The sequence below is a fragment of the Oryzias latipes genome, chromosome 5 (genome assembly GCF_053564925.1).
Source record: "Oryzias latipes strain Hd-rR chromosome 5, Olatipes_Hd-rR_3.1".
Taxonomy (NCBI): Eukaryota; Metazoa; Chordata; class Actinopteri; order Beloniformes; family Adrianichthyidae; genus Oryzias; species Oryzias latipes.
The window spans coordinates 676,913-703,091 of record NC_136241.1 but is presented as its reverse complement, the minus strand read 5'-3'; the positions used below and the strand labels follow the sequence as shown (position 1 = coordinate 703,091).

The 26,179-nt window shown below is 40.6% G+C and overlaps 1 protein-coding gene across 2 annotated transcripts in view; it reads right to left on the bottom strand.

Annotated features, from left to right (window-relative positions):
* Nucleotides 1–26,179, bottom strand: part of kcnb1 (potassium voltage-gated channel, Shab-related subfamily, member 1) — a 69,393-nt gene that overhangs the window by 41,773 nt on the left and 1,441 nt on the right. Inside the window, exon 2 of one of the 2 annotated variants that reach the window (XM_078946731.1) lies at nucleotides 24,424–25,075. In XM_078946731.1, the coding sequence (XP_078802857.1) occupies nucleotides 24,424–25,020 (597 nt within the window). In that variant the 5' untranslated portion in view covers nucleotides 25,021–25,075. The remainder of the gene's footprint in view (nucleotides 1–24,423; nucleotides 25,076–26,179) is intronic. The other variant, XM_078946730.1, reaches the window with a different exon arrangement.

Sequence of the window (26,179 nt, the reverse complement as noted above, 5' to 3'; positions counted from 1 at the left end):
TAGGATAGCACAAGGTTTAAAAAGAAAATTAATATTAAAGTTGCATTTCTGAGTATTTCCTTATTCAAATAATCAAGAATCAGAGCAGATAAAAAACTGCAGTAAAAAAGCTTGTTGTTGTTATGTACAAACTATAATCAGCAGGACACAGTTTTCCTGCTCTGCTTTACTCTGATCATCCACCTGCAGACAAATAGATCCATGAACGTCTTTGTTTTGGTCCGAGCTGGAATCTGGATCAGAACTGGATGGCTAGATAGCTCTGATATTGTATTGTATTGTATTGTATTTATTTATTTAAGGGACAATGCATACAACAAACAGTGTAGAATACTCTAAAGGTAATGAGACACTGTAAATATGCAGGATTGTAGCCTAGGCTAATTTCCATCCTCTGTCCTGTTCTGACCATGACCATTGCTGCCATTTTGTTGCACAGCTAATGTTAGGGGTTGTGAGGAGCTGTAAGCTACCGTAATAGAAGAGCATTTAACCCTTGTGCTATCTTAGATGACCCCAGCCTCACAGTGACGTGTTCTCCCTACCATGACAAATGTGGATAAAGGTGGAAAGATTTCATGTAATCCATGGAGACCAGTGAAGATCACAAATCATTGAAGAAAAAAGGTTCAGAGCACTGTCTAGTGGGTCTAGATGACCCAACTCCCAATGGTAAAGTGCATAGGATAGCACAAGGGGTAAGGCAAGGCAAGGCAAGGCAAGTTTGTTTTTATAGCACAATTCGTACACAAAGTAATTCAAGTTGATTCAAAAAACAGAAAAATGCATTAAAATCACAATACATCTTAGAAATAATCAACGTAAAATTTACTTTAAAAGAAAAGAAAAAAATTGAAAATTGATTTAAAAATAAAGGAAGGAAAGGAAAGAAAAGTGCAGATAGGACCTTTCAGTCATATACACGGCTAAACAGAAATGTTTTAAGTCTAGATTTGAACATGAACACAGAAGAGGCCTGTCTTACGACTTCAGGGAGGCTGTTCCAGATTTTAGCTGCAGAATATTGAAACGCTGATTCTCCTTGTTTAGTTCTGACTCTGGGAATCAACAGGAGGCCGGTCCCTGAGGTCCTCAGAGTACGAGATGGTTCATATGGCACTAACATGTCAGAGATGTACTTTGGTGCTCGGCCATGGAGAGACTTGTACACAAGCAGAGCTGCTTTGAAGTCTATTCATTGAGGTACAGGGAGCCAGTTCAGAGACCTGAGCACAGGACTAATGTGATCATACTTCCTGGTTCTGGTCAGGACTCGAGCAGCAGCATTCTGGATGTACTGAAGCTGTTTTACAGCTCGTTTGGAGAGGCCGGTGAGCAGGCCGTTACAGTAGTCTAACCTACTGGAGACAAATGCATGAATAAGTATCTCCAGGTCTGGCTTTGACATTATGTTTTTGATTTTTGGCAATGTTTTTCAGATGATAAAATGCCGCTGATGTTACTGACTTGATATGGCTGTTAAAGTTTAGGTAAACAAAGGGATGATGGGAAATCAGCACAGGTTTACTTTGCGCCAACAGACCACCCACAAAGTTGAACTTCTAATAAACTACTGTTGCTCTGCAGAAACTATGGGTGTGTCTAAATTCCAGGACTGCATCCTTCAATGGCCGCGGCCTTCCTGGGCGACGTTGGCCGGGTCCTTCGTCGAGCGGCTAAACTGGATGTTACTGGCTGTGAAGTCTAGCATTTTAGTAATTCTAGCCGTTACATTAGCGAATATCCTGTCGCCTAGCAACCATGAGAGGAGTAGTGAACCAGGCATGGAGCTCAAAATATTCCTGGCTTATTTGATCTAACTTTTAATCTTGGAGGTGTAATTATCTCCAACTCCCGGTCCCGCTTCACAGTCCGCCATTGCTGTCAGAAAATCTCTGGGTTCGGCTGCAATGCATCTTGGGATATGGACAGCAGAGAAGCACACAGCAGACCAATCCTTGAAATTGGGAAAAAGAAGGCTGTATTCGTTGGCCGCATTTGAAGGAGCAGTTGAATTTGGACAGCACTTGTCCTAAGCAGCCTTCAAATGCAGCCCGGGAAGAACACAGCCCTCAGTTTGGACACAGCCATTGTCCTAGAAAATGATCGCTTTTGGCTAAAAAAGGCATCCTCATGATTAAAACACCACTGGAAATGTTTTAAAACAGACAAACATGTTATCAGAGTGGGACAAATTATGCCCGTCTTTGCCAGCATCTACCGGTTTATTTACGAGATGCCACATTTAGAAAAATGTTTTTCAATCCTACACTAATTCTGTTTTTGAGCTTGACTCAGTCCTGCAGCAGCACAAACAGAATAAAGTTTAAGCATACATGCAGTTCTGTCAGTTTAGGAAGCAGTTACAATTTCTTTAGGGATTTACTGGAAACCAATTTTCACATTGCCAAACTAATTAAAGCACAAATCCCAATTTCTCTTTTGTGCATAATCTGGTTGCTTTATGGAATATGCAGGAATTATAGTATAAAAATACATTTGTTTATGTTTTGTTTCCTGATGATGTGTCTCTGTATCTAGTTTGAGTTTCAGAAGTATGTCGGAAGTGGTTACCAAGGTGCATGCTAGTCAGAAACTCTTCTCTTATATCATCAGATATCTTGATAAGTGTTTCTCCCTGGCCTGGATACATTCAGCCTTCATTTTTACCCTTATATTCTAGAATTCACTCACACAAGTTAAAAACAGGCAACGATGAAAGCATATTTTGCACCAGCAAAGGGAAATGTGACCGTCTTGCAGAGCCACAGGCAGCAAGAGCCCGAGGCCACTCTGGTTTTAGGACTTTAGAGATGTTCACTCAGGCAAAACAAAACCAGTGAAAATTTAAAAAATGTTGAGTTTACAAATAAAAAACAATAATGTTTTTGTGGCATGGTTCACAACTAATCTTCCACACAAAACATTGCAAATGTATCATATTTATGCAGCAAAGCTGAGGAGCCTCTTCAACAGCTCTAGTTCTGCTAGTACGTAAGGAGCAAGACAAACACAGCGTGTCTAAATCTGCAGTGAAAGTCCACATCTTCAAATCCCTGTACACTTTGCCACCCTGCTGTACCTTTTTTGCAAATTCTCCTTTGCACTATCACATGATTTAAATCTAGTGTAAACAAAGGCTGATGCTGATCGACCTAATCTTCATCTGCAGGGTTTATCTGTAAATTGATCATTTCATTATTGGCACACTCCGATTTCACAGAGCTGAGCTAAGCTTTGAGCATCATTTTGAGAAGTTGAGGATAGAAACATCTATCTTCATCATTTCACCACACAGCCCACAGTTCTTGTCCCAGAGGGGCATGAGGTGAGACAGCCAATCCCAGGACGGCTTCCGGTCCAGATGGTGTCCTGGGACGTGTGCTGAAGCATTGTGGGGACCGGCTGACTGCAGTCTTAACAAAGATCTTCAACCAATCCCTGGCACAGTCATCGGTTCCACTCTGCCTGAAGTCCTCCACCATAGTTCCCATGCCCAAGAAGCCTCACATCTACAGCTTCAATGACTACAGACCAGAGGCTCTCACTCCAACCGCCATGAATGCTTTGAAAAGCTGGTCCGTAGTCACATAATAGCAGCCTTCCACACCAGTTTGCTCACAGGGCGATCCGATCCACAGAGGACACCACAGTAGCCGCGTTTACATGGGCAAAAGTAATCGGAAAGAACGCCTGATCGGAAAGAAAATGCGTCATGTAAACACGCCGTTCGGAATACTCTGCCCCGATCAGACTCATTCGGATCAAAATTTCTTTCCGATCGAGATAGGTGGGTTATACCGATCGTTTATCCGATCGTGGAGCATGTAAACGGTCATTCCGATCGTGTGTCACTACTGCTCTGGGTTACGTCACGCATAGATGGTGTTTCGCTGAGAGAAAGCTTTGGAGCACATAGGGGACCGACCAGCTGCTTGGCGGAGGCCCCGTGAAAAGCGCCGCTCTGCTCTCACCCCGCTGGCTCTCTGCCTCTCCCCCCTTCACGAGGGGTATGCGGGGCAGCAGCGCTTCGGTCCACTGGCACCCGAGCCCCGGTGAGCGAGCAGGCGCTTCATAATATTCATAACATTAATAAAAGCACGTTTGGAAGATCGCCTCGTCTCGTGTTACAGAGCTGCTGCAAAAGTCTGTGGCAGCGGTCTGTTTACAACGGGACGCATCTCTTCTTCCGGTTTTTTTTTTTTACCACTACTGCGCATGCCCAAATGATTAATTCCGACCAAAGGTGTGCGCCATGGGAACGTTTGTTCTAATCGGAAAAAGGTTTTCTGATCCCATGTGCACGGGTGAACTTTAACCCGAACATTGATCCGATCAAGATATTCTGCCCATGTAACCGCGGCTATTGATAGCTAGCGCTGCATTCTGCTCTCTCCCATCTGTAGCAGCAGGGGAGCTATGGGAGGATGCTCTTTATGGATTACAGTTCGACCTAGAGTACAAACACCAGTGAGCTGCTGAAAAAGGCTCAGCAGAGTCTGGATTTCCTGAGGATCCTCAGGAGGATTAACATCACCCAAAGACTGCTGGTGACCTTCTACCATGCCACCATAGAAAGTGTACTAACGTACTGCATCAGCACTTGGTTCAGCAGCTGTACAGCAGCTCAAAGTAAGGCTCTCCAGCTCCTCATCACCACCATCCAAAGGATTGTTGGATGCTCCTCCCCACCTTGGAAACCCTCCATAGCTAATGCTGAGTCAACAGAGCAAAGAGCATCATCAGAGACTCTTCACACTCGGACACTTGCTGTTTGACCTGTTGCCTTCAGGCAAATGCTGCAAACGCTTTAACACATTGAGTATCATGTTTATTTAATTTATGTTTTTTGTATTATTAAGTAGTATTTATTATTTTTAGTAGTAAGTTCTTGCCATTGGTTGTTTTAAGGTATGAGTGTTGCACTGACCAGGGCACCATTTTAATTTCGTTGTACCTGTGACAAGATAAAGATTCATCTATCAACATTTTTGCACTTTGGTTGGAATCCTGTAAGCAGGATATGGTCGTCTTGACTGTTGACGTTGTGGAACGCCAAACTTTCTAAAACTAGGAAATACATCTGCCTGGAGCCTGGAATTTACTGGAACTCTATATACGGCTGTTCCACAATCAAAATGTGATATTAATCTGCCAGTCAAGGAAAATGCAACAATTCATAGGAAATTTAAAAGTAAATGTCAACTCCACTGCAGTTGCCATGGAGAATACATTTAATCAGAGAGGAAAAAAGGATTTAGCAACCATAATTTGAATATTTTAAAAGTAAAATTAGGCTTTTTAATATTGTCACTTATTCCCTTACCTAGTACATTGACCTAAAACCAGTTACTTTTGTTTTTTTAACCTGCCCTAAACAGGAAGTCGTCCTTTGGGTGGAATTGATGCTAAAGCTGAGGGAGAGACCATAGCTGGGTCAGGAAGCACAAATACAGAATACATGTTTGGATAATGAATCGATTTTATAAATACTTCACCTAACTAGATGTGCAAACAAATGCAAGTATGTTATTTCATATGCTGTTTTATTCTCCTGACTTTTTTTCACGTACAACTTTTGATAAGCAGGGGAAAAAATGATTACTGGATAGTCAACATGACTAAGTTGTGAAAAAAAAATTTTCAGCTTCCATACTGATTCTCGTGGAGAAGAAACCCTTGGTTGCCTCAGCGATGTAGCATATAAAGACATGCCAAATGTGACTCAGAAGTGACGTGCATGGATGATACCTGAAAGGTGAAGAGCAATCAGATTTAAATAACTATTACCAAATTATCGGCCATTGCCAAAACTCCATGCGTATGATATTATACAGCATTTAGCACACAACGCCCATTCCATGACGTCAAACTTGGGTGTGCATATAAAGGGAAAGTGTACTAGCTCCATGGGGGAAGTGGGCGTGTCTGTTAGCCTGGAGGCGGTGCCGACAGCACAGACTCTTCCTGGAAGGAGCGGTCCGTTATTACTGATCTACGTTACAAAATGAGAATCTACCCCTTTTTGTGGATTGGGAGGGGCTCAGAGAGCAAGTATTTTGAAGAATACTCAGGAATGTGTGAACAGATCAAATTTCTCATTTCATGAGAAATGAACATTGTACAACACTTAAAAGCACAAGAAAGGATTGTGCATGGTACAGGCCCTTCAAAACATCCCTTTTTTCCCATCCGCTTTCTTTAGAGATGCATCATTTCTCCTGGTTTCAGTGATCAACCTGTGGCATAATTAAAACCTTGACACACTACACATATTAGCATCATTCCCTTCAAAGCCACACGTCATCGTGGCTCCTGCATGTTCACAAACTCTCTTAAATGTCTCGCCACTAATAACCAATTTTTAGGTGGATGAATAGAAATTAGCATTTCAGAGCTTTCTTCTGCCATCTGTATTCATGAAAGCAGAAACGCCTAATGAGTTCAAACAATACATCCTCCTCACTTAAATCACAACAAAGAAACTTTAGTTATTTCCACCTTCTCATGTGCGTGTAACCCTTGTGCTATCCTTGGCACTTTAACATTGGTAGTGGGTCATCTAGACCCACTAGACAGTGCTCTGAACCTTTTTTCTTCAATGATTTGTGATCTTCACTGGTGTCCATGGATTACATGAAATCTTTCCACCTTTATCCACCTTTGTCATGGTAGGGAGAACACCTCAATGGAAGGGGGGGGGGGGTCATCTAAGATAGCACAAGGGTTAAACAAATGGTCTTTGTAGACCACAAAGGCTTTCTCTGTGATTCTTTTTCCCGACATTTCCATTTATTGCTACTATCAAAAAACACACTATATAGACTACACTAAACACATGTTCATTGAATGTAATTAGACTATAAACTGTCACCTCTATAGTTTTATCTACTAGGGAGATGTCCAACTGTGTTGCCATAGGATTTAGGCATTCAAAAACATGATAAAAATCCCACTGTTTTGTTTTCAGATTGAAATGAAAGTTTAAAGTACATGTCTAAACCAGTAACCTAAACGATTGTTACACTGCCAAAACTATGGATTGCAGAATTTTGGGTTGAATCAAATTTAACTGTAAGCTCTACTCACAGCCTTGAAATTATTATTCACGGAAAACCTTTAGTGTTTGCATTTTCTTCAGCATTTTTGCATCTTTTAAATAAAAAATCCAGATGAATTATCCTTCCAGTTACAACCATTCAGACTTCTGGTGACTCTAACATCCTGTACTCCAGTACCAGCTCAGTGAATTTAGTCACACAGACAAAAGTTCAAACATTACTGTCATGCTTTTTACTGTGTCAATGCACAATGGAGTACATTTAACTAATGTGAGCAGTGGGTTTAACAGTGAGCAGGGGTTAAAGGGGGGGTTCCAAACCACAAACCAAGGAGGATTTTCTCATATCTAATCTCCATTAAGTTTTTAAGATTTTGGAGCTTTGAATAAAACTTTTTTGAAATTGGTCAGAAAATCAAAGACTAACCCTTTGTAACTAGAAACTACATGATGAAAATTGTATGTCATATGAACACAAAAAATTCAAACCAACATAATGTTAGTGTTTTAACAGTAAAGGTCAGCCATCAGTCATGCAGGCACAGCTGGTAAAACACTGAGCTTTGACACTTACTGAAATGAACAGAAAAAAATTAAATCATTTGTATGATTAGCAGAAGTATAACAATTAATTGACTTGATTAATCAATTTATACTGTACGATCCAAGCAGAATGCTCTGTCTGTTTCAAGTTAAATGAATTGTATCAACCTATACCATTGTAAAATCGTTTCAAAATGACATATTAAATATGTCCATATTGGAAGAAACCATCTATATATAAGTACAACCATGTACCTTCACAGCAGACAACACACATGTGATGTCATGAACACGGATCAGTCAATCATTCCAGTCCAATGTGTGGACAGACTTTAAATAAAGTCATGTGACCATCCAGTGTCTAGAATGTTCTAAGAATGTTCCCTTTGGATTCTTCGGATGTGGAAAAACAACAGTGGTGAACTTTAGGAAACTAACATGTGAATGGATTTGACATTCATTCTAGTTTATTTGTTTGTTTGGACACAGATTTCATTTCCACTTGATGATCTGGAAGAAATCCAAGAATCTGGAAAACTTCACTGTTCAGTAGCAGGAATTTCTGTCTGAGTCTCACTGCTGGAAGTTTGGATGAAGAGGATCTGGATCCACTTTAGGTCAGAGGATTGATTGGATCACTCAACATGAAACAATATGGACTATGAATGGTATCGGCAGCCACAAATTATGATATAAATTGAATTGTTAAAACAAATGGTTACACCTTTAAGGATTAGACTTCTTAACAATTTATTCAATATTTTACTGGATAATGTCTTTTGATTATATTGTTTTTTCCAAAACTTAAATCTTAAGATTTGAAGCTTTGGAGAACCAGAAAGCGTTATATTGTTTTAAAATCTATTTTCAAGTTTTGACAATATGTACGAGGTATGCAATTTTTTTTTTTACAAGAGTTTTGTTCTTGACATAAAAAGAAAGTTTACTGCCCTCAATCCCTCCACTACAGCTTTTCTAGTACTTTTCTATGCCAAATTCTAAATTCCTATCAACATAATTAGAAATAACTTTTGCAACATTGTTGTCAAAAAGATTATTTTGAATTTTACAGCTTTGTTCCTCCCTGTCTGCTTTCACTACGACATGAGACTTTTCTGACCACACATTCACAAAGAAAATCACAGAAACCACTTACTCTATTATAACAATGTTACATAACACCGTGGAACAAAAGTCTTACAGCAGTTAAGCTATAGATTCATGTTTTACTTTGTGACGGTACTTTGTGTTGCATCTTTAAAGACCAAATCAAACATACGCTTACCAATTTTACCATGACTACAGAATTACTTTTATTCTGGAAATATAGTTATAGAAAAATAACCCAATAAAACAGTTTGAACCCAGCCAGCAAGGCCAAGTGGGCCCCATATGGTTTAAAAATGGGCAGAAAATTTGGCCCCAAATGGGTTTGTCTGCAGTTTCTGTCGTGGCCCCACCAGTGTTTGCCTATAATTGGCTTAAGTAGGCTTTCAGTAGGCTGGTCTACATTTTCTGCCCTCTTTTAAACCATATGGGGCTAATTTGGCCTCGCTGGCTGGGATTTAACCAACTATAAGTTGGTTAAATTAGTTGATCAGTCCCAAAGCTGATTGAATTTTCTCTAGTGTGGGTTTAGAGGGAATATTGTCAAAACTTGAATTTGGTGGCAGAAGTATTCACACAGGAGCAACCAGGAAGACTACTCTCTGCATAAACACAAATCTGTTACCATCAAGCTTTCATTGATGAGCTCTCAGAGGTTTCTTAGGCTTGTTTAGGAATAAACAAAGACTAAACAAATGTTTGTTCATTTCAGCAAAACATTTAACCCCAGCGGCACTGATAACCTATCTTTGTATTTTTTCCGGCAGGACTTCTGGTCCACTTGAACTAAATGGCATCAAGATAATTTGCTTTTATTTTTAGGCTTGAAATTATTTGAAACTTTAGTCAGAGTGTTTGACTACATATAGGCTACAACCATACAAAGAAGTAAAAACTAAATGTTCTCATTTGGTAAATCAAATGTTATTTGATCTGCTCTTCTATGATTTTTAGTTTGAGCCTCAAGAAAAAAAGATAACCCAGAGGTTGTAAGTGCCCGCTTAAATGCATCTTTAAGATGCTGCAGTGTTTTTATAGCTGAATTTGAATCTTGTTTTAGGCCAAGAAATCTTTCAAAGGAAAACAGTTGATGAAGAGATATTATGACAGGCAGAGAGCGCCCAGCATGAAAGTGAGCACTGGGGATCCCTATCCCTAATACAAATGATCCCGGCTTATATCTCTGTACCACACAGTCAGCCGGCACTGACAGAAAACATGAGGAACTATGATCCGCTGTTTCCGATTAATCCCCTATGATGCACGACTGGAGCCTTTAATATTGTGTGGTCACTGACCGGCTTCCTGAAGGGGAGTTACATGAGATGTTGGGTACTAGCTTAACTTTTTTTGCTCTCTGCAGGCTTTGAAACATGGTTCTTCTAAAAGCAGCATCCTGACCCAGCTTCAACAGAACACTCTGAACTGATCGTGTTTGTGGCAGCTGTTTAACCGTTGTGCTATCCTAGGCACTTTAACGTTGGGAGTTGGGTAATCTAGACCAGTGTTTTTCAACCTTTTTTGAGCCACGGCACACTTTAACCTTGACAAAAATCCCGCGGCACACCAGCATCCCAAAAAAAAAAAAAAAAAAGCAGAAACTCATAGTCTGTTTTGATCTACAGCCCCCCCCCCCCCCCCCCCCCCCCCCCCCGGCAATCTGACGTGCATTTTTGTGATAATTGTGGCAGAAAAAGCAGGAAGTTGCAGATGTTTTTCTAAAAGATGTAATAAAAGTTAAGTTACATACAAACTGTATGTTCGTTGTGTTTTCAAGACGCTGTCCCTTTAAGCCAATGCATCATGGGAGATGTAGTGTGAAAACTGCGAGAAAACGGCAGAAAGACTCGCATCTCTGAGCTTCATGGTTTTGTTCACTTGTTCCACGGTCTGATACCGGATTCTGTGGAAAGCTACACCGCTAAAGACGAGCTTTAGCTGGTGTTTTTGTCGGAACTGACTGAGTTATGAGCTAAATTGGAACAAGGAAGTGGAGACTTTAACCACTTCTGATTGGTCAGACTGATGACATGTGATTAAGCCTTCAAGAATGATTGGTGGAGTCGTGGAGACAGTAAAAGCTGCGGGACTTTTCCCTTACACAGTTATAGCTGCAGCTATTTCGCGTTACCGTCATTCTTATCAAAATGTCTTTAATAGAATCAAATAAACACAAAGAAAAAAGTATTTTATGATCGTTTGTATTCCTAACTACTCAGTGTTTTATCAGGACCTGTTTGGATGAACAAAGAGCTGATTTCCTGATGGGAAATGTTTTTAGATCAGTGAATGAGGGCAATTCTCTACGGCACACTTGACCATCTCCCACGGCACACTAGTGTGCCGCGGCACACTGGTTGAAAAACACTGATCTAGACCCACTAGACCAGGGGTCGGGAACCTTTTTGACCAAGAGAGCCATAAACGCCACATATTTTTAAATGTAATTTTGAAAGAGCCATACAATAATGTAGCGTCCCTTTCCCACACTGAGGCACGGAGGCTTAACCTCTTTTAAGGTTCTTTGTTCTGGTTACTGCAGACCGCAACAAACGCCGTACAATTAATTCAGCAACTCCTTGTTCTCGCCCGCCGAGACGAGACGAGAGCGCTTCTCTCAACTTTTTATTCCCCTGCTCCCGCTCCAGTCCTCCCATTTCCCTTATTCGGCCCATAGCTGAACCCCATTGGTCCAAACTCCCTAACAACAGGCTGAGCGACAGAACAAAGGGCCAATCAGATCTCTGCTTGATCGATGCGTTCCATGAACTCCAGAACTTTTAACGAGGCCCAACAGCCAAGTTAAACTCAGTCCGCGACAATATTTTTAAAACTAAAAATACAAATGAATGTGTGCATTTGATTTAATTTTAACACTTTTAAAGTACAATAAGTCATCGTTATGCTGTTGCTAATAAATGATTCGTGGTAGTTTTGCTGATGGTCTTGTCCGGTTGATACGTGGTGAGTTTCTGCTTCATGCAGGCGTTGAGACTTTAAACGTGATCGTAGGTCTGAATGTTCTTTAGATGTGAGACAGACTGATCACATGCAGACCTGGAGCCAAACACACACTCACGCTGCAGTGAGTGACGGGCAGCGGGGTTTACGTTATTGCCATCCCTGCGCGATTCACCTGCTGCCCCCCCCCCCCCCCCCCTTCTCCCTCACACATCCCGTCCCCGCAACTGCGCGCTCTTTCTCAGAGACGGGAGCGCGCCGTTTTAGGCACGGCAATTCACAGGTTTCCGGGTGGTACAAACTCTGTGAAATAATAGATAATAGTAAACTGACAGTTTTTTCTCCAAGCACCGCTACTACTGCGCGCCTCTGGCATCGAGAAGGACTGGTCTAATGAAAAAAAAAGTATAATTAAAGATTTGTCTGCGAGCCACATGTGACCATCAAAAGAGCCATATATGGCTCGCGAGCCATGGGTTCCCGACCCCTGCACTAGACAGTGCTCTGAACCTTTTTTCTTCAATGATTTGTGATCTTCACTGGTGTCCATGGATTACATGAAATCTTTCCACCTTTATCCACTTCTGTCATGGTAGGGAGAACACGTCAATGTAAGGGGGGGGGTAATCTAAGATAGCACAAGGGTTAAAGCAGATAATTAAATAAAATTAATTTGGAGCTTTGCAAAGCTGTTCAAATATGCGTCAGGGGCTCTGCAGCTGCTTATACTTAACTTTTAATCTGGCTTTTACAAGACTTTGGTAAATGCTTAATTATTTTACTCATTATCTATTTATAGATTAAACCTATTTTTTTTACTTAATACTTTTTTTTATTTTATTTATTTATTTTTTAATTGCATAAGAACTATTATCATGATTTTTATGTTTTTAATATACTTAATTAATATACTAATTCTTAATTAGATATTAATATACTACCCTTTTTATTGTTATTATATTTACAATAAGATTACATTTTAATCATTTTACATTTTTAATTTTATTTTGTTATTATTTTATTTATTTATTTTAAATTATTTATTCATCTGTTTTAAAATTACTAATATTATAATATATCTTATATCATTTTTGTTATTTTATTGTAATTTTTATTTTGATGCTTCATAATCCGGTGTTTCCTCTCAGGAATCCGTAGTTCTGGGGCACCACCATCTTAACCTGTAGGGGGTGCTGTTGCTGCGGTGCCTGTTCTCGTTGGGTGGGCTGGGGTCCTGCTCTGTGGTCTAATAGCTGTAGAGTGGGCCCTGGGCTGCTCTGTGTTGGGCGGCGCTGTAGTAATGATCCCTGTCGTCTATCTGGGCCTTGGAATAAATGGATCCCCATGGTATCGTTTCCTCACAGCAGAACCGAGCCAGACCTTCTTTAAGCTGCAGTTCTTCTATTCAGGGTTCTACTGGGGGAACTGGGTGGGTGGAGGAAGGAATCTGGTGAGGGAGGGGTCCCATCTGTGTGTGATTGTCCTGTTTTTTCTTTTTTAAATAATTTTCATATTTTATGACTTTCTATCTGCTTTTATGTTTAGCGCTTTGTGTTTTTAACTAAAATGAAAGGTGCCGTACAAATCAATAAAGTTTGAAGTATAACTTTAAAGAACATTTTCTCAACAGTTTGTTTTGCAATCAAATCTCAAACTGCGATGCCTCCACAGATGTTTCTTCTTTATTGCCCTTAACAAAAATTTCTCATTCATAACCATGAAAAGTTTTTTAAAAAGTCACAAATATATGGATTTTTATTTAATCTTTCACCAATGCAAGCACATCTAGTTTTGTCAACAAAACATTTATAACTTTAAAATTACCATTTCAAATGTTAATTGGCTGCTCTACTTTCAGCGATACATATAATTTCATTCGATGGTGTGACTGATCATATGTACAGTTTGCGTGTCAAACAGTACATTCTCATCTGGAAGTGTTTATTTGATACAGCATTTGTCAAAGAATGGACCCATCGAAAACTATTCCAAACCATTAACATGTCGGTCTCAGGTGCCACCCCCCACCTACTAATCAACGTCTGTGCGATCACCATCGCAGATCCCCATGACAACATTAACACTTTACCCCCTACCCCCTCTACAATCCCCTACTTCACACTGCATAACTGCCAGCACTCAAACCCCACCACCCAGCCTCAATATAAATACAAAGGACCTGCTGAGAATAGAGCTTCGGGGACCAGGAAAGCTACAGGTCCAGATGGCATCTGCTCCAGACTGCTCAGGGACTGCGCACACCAGCTCTGCCTGTGGCGTACATGTTCAACCTGAGCCTCAACATGAGGAGGGTCTCTGTGCTGTAGAAAACCTCCTGCGTGGTCCCAGTACCAAAGACCGCACAGGCTAGGGAGCCCAACAACTTTAGACCTGTGGCTTTGTTTTAATGTGATTTGTTTTAATGTTTAGTAATGTATGTAGCCTGTTTTAATCAATTGGTATTTTAAATTATTTTAATTGATCACTCAACTACAAAAACCGTCAGGACACATGTCCCACAATGCATTGTTTTGTAGTCTATTTGTGGCTTTCAGTCAGTGGAGTATTACATTTCCAGCTGCTTTCGCTCAGGTTGGCGCCTTGCTCCCGCCCCTTTCTGGTGATATTTTTGTGATGATTGACAGGTGATGTTTGAGCAAAAGCAAAAATATACGTCTCACACCAGGTGATCTGCGCAGCGTTGCGTCCACCTGGTTGATCTCAAACACGCTTATTGTGCATCTTGGCTGCACATATTTGGTGTCGCCAAGATGAATTTCCATCATGGCGACACCAATTATAAAAATATAGGAGTGGGTGACGGGCTGCCCTACAATAACTTGTGATCTGAGTTTAAATGTGCAAAAGTCATAAGAAAGAAAATCCCAAAATGGTTACTGAATTTTGTTTTTCCTTTACTGATTTGTGTTTTTAAAAGTAAACTTAATAAAAGAAATTCAACACAGACTCAAAATTGGGAGCACATCCTCTCTGATGTCTCCACCTTAAATGTCAATAAGTCCAAGTACAGTCCAGATTTCCTGACAATCATCTTCATCCACACTGAGGGTCTAAAGGCCTGTTCACACCGGGACGAATTTCGCCGGCGATTTTCGCCGACGTTTAACGTCTCGTGACTAAACAAAGGGCACCAATAAGAGTGTGCACACCGACGCGAAAAAACGCCACGCGTTAAAGCGTCAAAAAAACAAAACGCCTCGGGTTCGTTTTTTTTTTTTCGACGCATCGCGTCGAAATCTACTCGACCAATGAGAATGGCGCTTTTTCTCACGTGTCTGGAGCTTCTGAAGTTACAGTAAAACACAACTTGGGGGCGCTCAAACACAAAACTGCCTTGCTGAGCACACATACCAGCGAAGAAGATAGACGCCAAGTAGCGTCTACACAGCCGCGAAGCAATAATGACGGACATTCTAAAATATCCCCGAACCAAGCACCAGTTGGAGCTACTGGTGCTTGAAATATTCATGTTTTCTTTGTTTGATTCTGACAAGCGTGTAAATACTTGCTCTCTTCTTCTGAGTGAAAAGCGACTTTAAGAAGCGTAAAGTTGCGCAGCGCCACCTTGTGTACAGGAGTATTTCTGTTTTACATTAAGCTCCATCTAATGTCAGGGAATGAAATTGCATGTTCACTCCACTCATCGTCAGCGAAAATCGCCTGGGTGTGAACACAAAAAACGTGGCGAAAAACGCTGGCGAATAACGCCTGGCGAATATTCGTCCCGGTGTGTACGGGCCTTCAGCTGTGGAGGAAGTGCTGCCAAGTGTCCATCAGTAAGAAGTAGACAAGAGAAGCCGTGATCAGAAAAACCATTGATGGAGGTTACAGAACTGTAGAATTGGAGTCTTCTTTTGTGTTTCATAGTTATAATTCAATAGTGTCAACTGAACTGTGTTAATAGGGACATTTAAATTAGAAAACAGCAGATATAGAAGACTAATTAAACAGAAATGTATTACTGATTTATTTACTTATTGATTTTTTTATTTGCGTATTTTATTTGAATGAGAGTTTTATAAGTACATTTTGTACAGAAAACAGTTAATAATAGAGTATAGTAATAGTATAGTACAAATTTATTGGCTCTCAGACACTCACAAGTTGCGTGTGTGTGTGTGTGTGCGTTGAAGTTGCTGCCCTCCCTCAGCTAGACCCTGCTTTCAGTGGCCCCCAGGTAAATTGAGTTTGAGACCCCTGGTCAAGTGGGTCTGGATGACCCAACTTCCAATGTTAAAGTGCCTAAGATAGCACAAGGGTTACGTGCACCAAACCTGCAAGAGTTCATTTATATGACATCTTACGTATGAAAGGAAACAGAAAATAACCAGGATTTCTCTGTTGCTTTTTACTGCACAGTGGGGCCTGAAAACACCAAAAATGTCAGTATTTTAAACATAAAGATGAAAAATGAGGACCGTGTTATGATGCTTCAGTTAGAGGCCACAAATAAGCTGATATCACACTAAAAAACATTCTTCTTTATTTTAAATAGTGTTAATACGGTTATAGTTATTTGTTAATTTGTCTTCCATGTGAAGGATTAATTACAGGTTTGATATTATAAGTCACAGAAAACTACCAAATCTTACATGATGTTACATGAATGGTGGGGGACAGCTTTTTTCTCGTTGTCAGGCACCTCAGAAGTAATCAGATTATATTGTGACTCAAACCTGATTTAAGAACCAAGCAGACAAAGCAGCTTCCAAAGAATTTAAACAGAAAGAGGGAGGCTTCCAATTGGGCTTGGAGAATAATTTATGTGACATTTCCCTGACATTTAGACAGAAGCCAGGAGTCGAAGGAAAGGAAGGAGAAATATGAGTCAGAGAGAGGAAGAAAAACACAATGCGACAAGGGCTACGTCTCCCTAAAATTGACAAATATTGTAGCTTTTACTCGTGTCATTGTGCTAGCTTCACACAGAGGTTAAAATTCAGAAGTAATGCAGAAATGCCAGCAGGCACAGAAACATTAATAGACTAATGTTCAATACCCGCTTCTTCAGAGATGATAAAACTGTACTTTTGTTGCTTGGTAACTATTTGTTTTGCACTCATGTCTTCCCCTCACTGCATGTTCACATGTTCATCTCCTAACTGATGAGTCTGTGGTTGAGGTTGTTCTGCACAACAAGCCCACAGCTGCCTTTTAAATAATACCTAGAACAATGCATCAAGCCCTCTCAGTGCTTTTAGATGCTCAGTCTGCGGTTTTACGTTGCACTGTTAAGCTAATTACGAATTGATCAACTCTGCATCTGTTTACTCTGGATCTTGCATGTTCTGTGGAGGTTGCTCTGTCTGCTCTGTGGCATTGTAACAAGGCCAAACCAAAAGGCGAAGCAAATTAACATGATGACTAAAGACAGCTAATGTGATCACTGGACAATCTTATCTGGTGGTAGATAAGAAGAGCTGTAAATTTGTAGAAAACACAACACTTTCTTTAAAAAAAGTAAAGATAGGTATCCATTTTGCACTTTAAAAGGCTTTTATTCTGATATTTTGATAAACTGCAGAAATCAAAGCAACAAATGACCACACTGATGTAGGGACTGGAAGTGGCCATCTCCTATATCTGTTCTACAGCACATCCTCATTTATAACACAATAAGCATTGTTTTAGCATTTGATTCCTGTAAGGAAGATATTTCCCCCCACAACTCCAAACTACTTGATTTATATGGAGTCATATTTGTGCCACCACTTTGAGAACAAAAGTTACTGTTTTAAGACCAAAATGTCCAACTTTGCAATCAAACTGTTCAACTGCATTAAAAACAAAACTTTCTTAGTAGTGAATGATAATATTAAATATTTGCTTTTAGAATCTTTTTCTTTTTTTCACAATACATTTTTGTGTTTGTGACACAAATGTTGTCTCACATTTCGCTTTCTTTATATACCTTTGTGAGCATATCAGGCAGATCTCCTTTAGTTTCAACCTTTACTTCAGTCTTTGTGTCTATATAATGCCTTATTTGCAGGTATCAATAAAAGTCCCGCTTTTCAAAAATGTATTTTTGTTTCAACATTTAAAAACTAGTAACCTTGCCATCTTTAATCAAACTTTCAATTATTGGTAACCCGTTGGCAGACCATCATAGTCTGGGGAGATGTACTGTGATCCTGAATGCGGTGGACTATGAAGCCAAAGTTAACAACCTACTCAGTGACACCACCACATACAGTATGAAGCACTGAGAAGAGTCCCAACCAGCGGCTACAAGAAAAAGGTTATAGACTGCCTACAAAGACTAGAGAGAGATCAAGTCATCGACAAGCCACTGTATTACAGACTGTACCCGGGTAATACCATTCCCTGCATCTATGGCCTCACAAAAATCCAAAAGGAAGGAATACCACAGAGACCCATTGTCAGCTGCATTGACCCCATCACTTCCAACATGGCAACTATTTTGGCCCCTCTGGTTGGCAACACAGAGCATCACGTCAGGAATTCACAAGATTTTGCAAAGTCAAACATCTTTAACATCTTTAGCTGCTGCAGTATTCGCAATTCATATAGTTCGACTGCTTAAAATACCTCAGCCAGCTGAATTTTTTCAGCCAGTCTTCCTAAAAATGGTGAGTGCGGGCTTTTTTCACCACACCAACATCTGACTCTGCATCACAGTGACGTGCGGTGAGATTGATGACTGGTGAGGCACTGCCTCCTCTATAGTGGAGATTTACAATGAAAGAACTAAATATTTTACCATTCATTCAACGGGAGCTAACAGCTTATAAAATACACTCAAGATCATATTTGTCCTACAGAGATTATTTATTTTATAGATGGATAGAACACTCTCCTTGTGTATAAATTATTCATATGTACTGTAAACAAATTAAAGTATACAGATGTGTTCAGCACATATTTGACCATCAGTAACTATTCCTGGTATTTTTTCAACTTCAAATGGTACTTTAATCAGTGTTACTAAATGTTGTCTGTAAAAATGATCATCAAAAAAATAATATAAATGATTTTAGTAAAATCATGTAAAATTCATGTAATTAAAATTTTTACTTACATTTTTACCCACTCCAATGTTATTTAAAAAAAAAAACATTGAAAAACGTGTTTGGCCTTACTGTTTGAGTCCATGTGTTGATCCTTCACCACAAAAAATTCTATGATCTGTTGGAAAAGTCTTCCTTATTTTCCTTTAAATGAATTTCTCCTCTCAATGGAGAAAAACGTTCTTGGTCTTTTTCTACGGCACCAGTGTAGCTACAAAGCAGCTGTCAGCTCACGTCTGCCCCCTTGTGGAAAGCCGTTTCTGCAGGTCTGTAGCAGTGCTTCCACTGCACGTCTCTGTTATCGTTGAGCCCCGCCGACAGACATGAGGCACAGCGCTTCACAGCCTCATCCGGAGTTTCCACACCATCTGTGATCGCGCAACACTCAAATTTTAACCTCAAAATCTGTGTAAAGTATGTTGAGTTGACTGAAAATGTTTATTTAACGCAGATCAGTGGAAAAGAAATATTTAATTAATTTACCTTTTTCTATTTTATCACGATTATGACAGGTGAGGCTCTGCCTCACTTGCCTCACCCCACTGCATGTCACTGCTGCTTCATCATCCGTTGGTGAAACTGTAGACTCTAGCACTGGTACACTAGCCACAGGTAAGAAAAAATAATCAATAGTTTACTTGCTCATAGCTCAGACGCACGGACATATCAGGTTGTGATGATATTTGTCTCCGTTTCCTTCCCACAGATGTTTACGCGCGGTCGATTATCTCTGGGCCCCTCCCCCTCCACGCATTTTAGCTACTTACAGTGGCCATTCCCTATTCTTCTCACACGCATTGACCGCCTCAGGCATCACTCAATGATACGCGAGTGTGGGCTCGCGTCTCATTGAGTATGTGTGCGAGTGTGTGCGCTCGCGTCTCATTGATTATTTCACTGGATGGACTGGATGTAAAATTCAGTCGTACACTCTCAAATTTTGGTCGCAAAATGCGACCATTTGGTCGCAGTCTGGAGCCCTAGATATAACTTCCCTCTTCACCTGCATTCCCACCACCAAGGCCGTGATTTAATGGAGGATGAGATTACTGCAGGACTCTAACAAGACAGAACAAATCTGACACCAGAACACATCTGCGAACTGCTGGAAGTGTGCCTCAACTCCACATATTTCCAATTCAGGGGAAACGTCTACAGGCAGAGGCACGGCTGTGCTATGGGCTCTCCAATCTAGCCCATTGTGGCCAACTTTTACATGGAAGAAGGGAAGTCTAGAGATTAGCCCTGGACTCATTCCCAGGTACTACTCCAAGCCACTGGTTCAGATCAACAAGTCCTTTTCTAGTTTTAATTATTTAACTACATTTTTCCATACAGAGAGTGTACACTTTACCTATGGAATACCAACCTTGTCGATATATTTTTGGATCTTTGAGTCCACAAGGACTGCTTGCATAGGAATAGTGAGCGAATTCTCCTCAAGGTCTGTGAGTACTTACATAAAGGATTATTTTCGGGCAGCTCAAATGAAGACGGTGATGAACTTGTGTGATGTGAATTATAAAGCTAAATTGAAAGACATTAATATGACAGTATGTCCTCATTCCTCCACTGCAGAGGAGGTGGAACGCCTCCTAAGGACACCTCCCAGGTTGACCGGGACAGCTGCTCTGTTAGGGTTTCCCTCGGTGTAATTTCGTTGATCTAGAAGCCTCTGGTTCTTATGTCTGTGGCCGCCTCCTCCTCAGTAGAGCAGAGCACAGTTCCATCCTGGTAGAAGACCCTCAGTTTAGCTGGATATGGAAATCTGATGTTTTGTTGTTTTTAAGCCTTTTTCGTTTCGGCATAGTCCTTCCGTTTGAATGGCTGGGGCATAATCCTGGTCAAAATAGATTCTTCTTCCGTTCAAAAGAACAGTCTGTTTAGCAAAGGCTTTGCGTAAAAAGTTTTCTTTAGTAGTAAGCTGGCAAACCGTATCAGGAATTGAGCGGGGAGTTTCTGTTCTTCTCCTCTTTGCGCCCAAGCCCCGATATGATCTCTCTATGCCCAGATTGGTGTCTTGAAGGAGATTGCAACAGTTTTTTAATGTTTTTTACTGAAATTCCTGTTTGGAGGACCCGTCCGCTCCCTCAGGAACATTGTATTGTCTTAAATTCTTTCTTCTGGCCCGGCTCTCCTGGTCCACCAGTTTCTCTTCCTGTTCGCTAACAATCTTTAACATCTTTAGCAGTACCTGCTCCACATTTTGTACCACTTTGTCAATTCGGGTCTCAGCTTCAGAGCTTGCCAGATCAGACTTGAAATCTTGGAATTCTCTGCGGAAATTGCATGTTTCTCCAAGTATTGTGGCTTACGTTGAGGCAGACCCTTCCTCCAGGTTAGCCATAGCATTTGCTTCTTGTCGCGTTGGTGACGCCGCCGCGATGTTTCCCTCATTTGTACGATCCTCTGTGGAGCTTTTCTGCTTTTCTCTTTTCCCCATGTTGTCCCCACTTATTCCTATGCTTTGTTTAAACTCTTATAAAGAATCTGATGGTTTTACGGGGTGAACAAAGATAAAATAGAGAGAGAGCTACTGCGTTAGCCTGCCATTCGGTAGGGTGACATCACTGGAACCCCTCTAAAAGTATGATTAAGGAAATAAAGTTTTGTTTATTTTTACATTGGTTAATATAGCTTAGAATCTTTAACGGTTCAGGAACCTGAATGATTTTTCAAAAATAAAGGGGGAAAAAAACAAACAAATTCTTTCAAGAAACAATAAAGTGATGATGATGAGCCAGCATGACAGGATGGAGACGCTTTATTGTGGCTAAGATGCTTTGTTTCCACGACAGTCTGCTCTGCAGCTCCGTAAACACAGATTTCACCGCTTATCGTCACAATGTCGGCCTTTTTCCAGAGCTTGGACACATCCCTCTGATCCATCAGGTCTCTGAACTAGAATCTATTGCTTGGAGGTTCTGCAGAACCTTGGCCCGCTTTGCCGACAGCATTTTAGCCGCTGTGCCTGCGTTGCGCCTTGGGGGGAGGAGCTACTGGGCAGTGGTTCCCCTCACCTGGTTGCCGTATGGAATTGGCCCCCCCCCTCTCTCAGTTTTATTTGCACCGTAGACATGTAGGGCCCTTGGCCCTAGTGCAGGGGTGGGCAATTCCAGGCCTCAAGGGCCGGTGTGTCTGCATGATTTCCAAACATTCTTGCCCTACTCATGGCTGATTACCTGGTTCAGGTGTGTCCAGCCAATCGGAACATGCCAGAGCAGGGTATGTTGGAAAACATGCAGGAATGCGGCCCTCAGTGCCCACCTCTGCCCTAGTGTCTAGAATGTTCTAAGAATGTTCCCTTTGGATTCTTTGGATGTGGAAAAACAACAGTGGTGAACTTTAGGAAACTAACATGTGACTGGATCCCACTTGTTACTTGTTTGTTTGGACACATTTTTCATTTCCACTTGATGATCTGGAAGAAATCCAAGAATCTGGAAAACTTCACTGTTCAGTAGCAGGAATTTCTGTCTGAGTTTTACTGCTGGAAGTTTGGATAAAGATGATCTGGATCTAGTTTAGGTCAGAGAATCGGATCCAATCGGATCGTTCAAAATCAATCAATATCCACTATGTTTAGGATTGGCAACTACAAATTATGTAATATCGACTAATGCACAATAAATAATATATAATATAAATCAAATTGTTGTTCAAATGAATCATTACACCCGTACAGTTAATCCAACAGTTTAATGTTCAACACATTTGAGATCTTTACGGTTGTAAATGCATACTGAGAGTTCTACTTGGAGTTTCATTGCAGCTGTGAAAGTAGCAGATACAAGTCTTCAGGTTAAGTTTTATGTTAAATGCCTTGTGAAAAAATTCTAAATATGTTTGTTTTTCCTTCAATTCCTATGCTATGAAAAAAGTTTAGATGCAACACACAACATTTTTACTTAGATTGTAATGTCTTTCTGCTTTGATTGTAAAAATGGGAAAATCACACTTTTAAATCCTTTTTGCCTTGTTGTTTACATACATAAAATAAAAAAATGAATCAATATCTTAGCCTCCAGCAGAAAATCTCAAATTCAATCATGTTGTGAAGCTGTTATCTGATAAACACTAACAGTCCAGACATGTTGATGTTGACCTAGGCAAACAGCACCTTTACAGCACGGTTTACAATAGGGCTTTCTGGTTTTAAAGTCCCATTCTGGTCATCTTTTGATCTATTGTAAAAGTGTTCAAATGGCTCTTTTAAATATGGTTATGTCGTTTTTAGCCAAAATAAAAAAACAGCTTACACCCCTTCATAACCTGACAAGCTCAAACTTCATGTCAAATGCAAGCTTTATTTGTCAGGTTTTCATGCCACTTGCATATGCTCATTCTACTAAAGTTGATGGTCCAACACTCAGACATTTTACTGCCACAACAGGGTTTATGTTCAGTCCCCTCAACATGTCTGGAAGTGTCCTGCATTATAGGTGTGTTTGTCCTGCATAACATTTGCCTCCGAGGTTGGATTTTTTCACACTGCTGTGTGAACTCTGTGCTCAAGCATAAACAGGCAATTTTTTCTAATAGTAGGATAAGTAGAAAACCATTTCTGCAGGGTGAGAGGTAATAAAGACGAGTTTTAAAAGCTGATTTGAGCAGCTTGCTGTCATGCCATGTGAGAAAATATAAAACATTTGCAATTGTTTGCATCAGTAATTATAGGTCCAAGTGATCCATTTTAAATGAAGGTAATGCTTTTAAATAAAAGACCATCTGATAAAAAGCAGAGAACTACTATCCATAGCATGTACTTTGCATGATCCCTTTTTGGGGTAATTAATGCAGATGCTGAGGTTGTAGAATATTAAATGAGTTTCGAGCCAAGCAGTATGTAACTCATCAGTCATGACTCACAAAAAGGGTTCGACTTTTAAATACCATTATAAATATCCACTCCAAGGCTGCGTAACGACCAGCAGACAGAAAAATAAGGCCTTTGGAACTAGACAGGCTGATCTAGTTTGCAGGATGCCTTTTGCTAAAATTCATCTTTGCCACCTCATGCAGTATTTTTCACTATGTCAGTCTGCTAAGATTATGTAAATGGTCTTGATTGTGCAGTTGTTAGACAAACAAACATTGATCTGAACATTTAAAGGGAAAAAATAAAATTAGAGTTCACTTAAAGGGGACCATGAAAGTAATCATCTAATGGCTTTTCCTCAGTGGATCAAACTGGAGTACCAACTTGCAAAGCATTTAGATAGATAGATAGATAGATAGATAGATAGATAGATAGATAGATAGATAGATAGATAGATAGATAGATAGATAGATAGATAGATAGATAGATAGATAGATAGATAGAAAGATAGATAGATAGATAGATAGATAGATAGATAGATAGATGGATGGATGGATGGATGGATAGATAGATAGATAGATAGATAGATAGATAGATAGATAGATAGATAGATAGATAGATAGATAGATAGATAGATAGATAGATAGATAGATAGATAGATAGATAGATAGATAGATAGATAGATAGATAGATAGATAGATAGATAGATAGATAGATAGATAGATAGATAGATAGATAGAGAGAGATATCCTCATGTGTTTAAATGTCCCTGTTCAGCACTTTTAAATTGTTGGCCTGCACATAAAGCATACATCATCATCACTCTGAGAGGATTGTCCAATCAGTCAGTCACTCAGAAACACCCAACAGTTCATAAATACCTTTGCTGCCACAGATGAGCTTGGCTTTTCCAGGAGATCCCACAGTTTCTTGCGTTTTTCTGCACAGCAGGTGTTGTCAAATTCTTCTCCATCTCTGTCTTTCAAGTTGTCAGCTTCTCTTTTCAGCTCCTCGTTCATTTGCTCCTTTTTCTGGTGGTACCTCGCCTGGCAGCACGACTCCAGATAAATCTCATCAATGCCCCAGTAGTCGAGCTCTTGGCTAAACGACAGCGCACACATTTCCTCCATCATGTGCAGCTTACCTGTACGGTAGAAGTTCAGGATTGATGTGAACGCTCCAGGATGCCGGTCAAAGAAGTACTCATTGTCCTCGAGACTGTAGTCGTCGCACACTTCCATCAAAGATTCATGGGAACTGCAGTCTCTTAACTTTCCCAGACGTGTCCGTGGGAGCCTATCTAATGTTCGCCACAAGACCTCATGTGGAAGACCTCCAACGTTTAGTCTGACCCTGCGGTAGCCTGACTTGCTGCGGATGATGTCCACTGGTTCAGGTGGCAGCGATGATGTTGACCGGGAGCCTGCTTTGTTTAACTCCAAGGACTTCTCCATGTTGACTCTAAGTTGAGGAAGCATGCAAACATCCGGGTCTATGGATTAGAGTTGACCTTTCTGTTATTCATCACAGTACCTAGAAGCAAACAAAACCATCAGCATTTTTTGAAAATGGCCAAAGACGTAACCATTGACTGGAATGTAGGGCTGTCGCATGGGCAAGGGGAGGCAATGCCCTGCCAAATGCTGGGACTGTCCCCAAAACATGATAGCCCGAAACAAACAAACAAACATAAAAATAAAAAAAGACAACACGAGGATAGACAGATGGACAAATAAACAGACAAGAAAAGACAAAGATAAATGCAGTCTTAACAGAGCACAAGCCAGTGTCCTGCTCGTGCCTGTCCCAAGCCTGGTAGATGCAGATGATAGTGTCGGGAAGGGCATTCAACATAAAACATTTAAGACATATCAATTAGATCAAAAGAAAAGATAGATTTGTGGATAGATGAACTGATGTGATGAGAGAACAGTATTCTCAGCATTTTGGAGGGATATGACATCTCAAGGGGCTGCACGCTGGTACAGTGGCCTCACAGCGAGAAGGCTCTGGTTCGAATCCAGGCTGGGACCTTTCTATGGGGAGTTTGCATGTCCTTCTTGTGGCATTCCGGCTTCCTCCCACACTCCAAAAACATGCTTCATTGGCGTTTATTGGCGTCTCTAAATTGTCCCTAGATGTGCATATGTGAGTTAGGGCCTTACGACACATGGACGACCTGTCCAGGGTGTACCCTGCCTACGTCCAACAGCAGGCGGGACAGGCTCTGGCAACCCTGTGACCCCGAAAGGGACATAAGTGGGTTAAGAAGATGGATGACACCCCGTCCCCCCATACTCTACCTGCACATCATAGCTGGGCTGGACAACAGGAGAACTTGAGCCTCGAGGCTCTGGGACTGCCTATATTTAATAAATAACATGTAATGTGTCTAACACAGAGACTGCTGGAGTTTTAGACTTTTTTAAAAACTAAAATCACCTAATTGGAGCACTTTAAGAAGCCAAATTTACTCCAGACATTCAAAAACAAGTCTGAAGTGTTCTTTAAAAAAGTGCTTTTCAATGTTTCCTCTTTTTGTGTTCCTATTATCAGACAGTAACAAAAAAACGAAGATTTGCAGGGAGACCAGATTTGAAGGCCAAGTCTTTGAAATGCTCATATGTAAAGAATTAA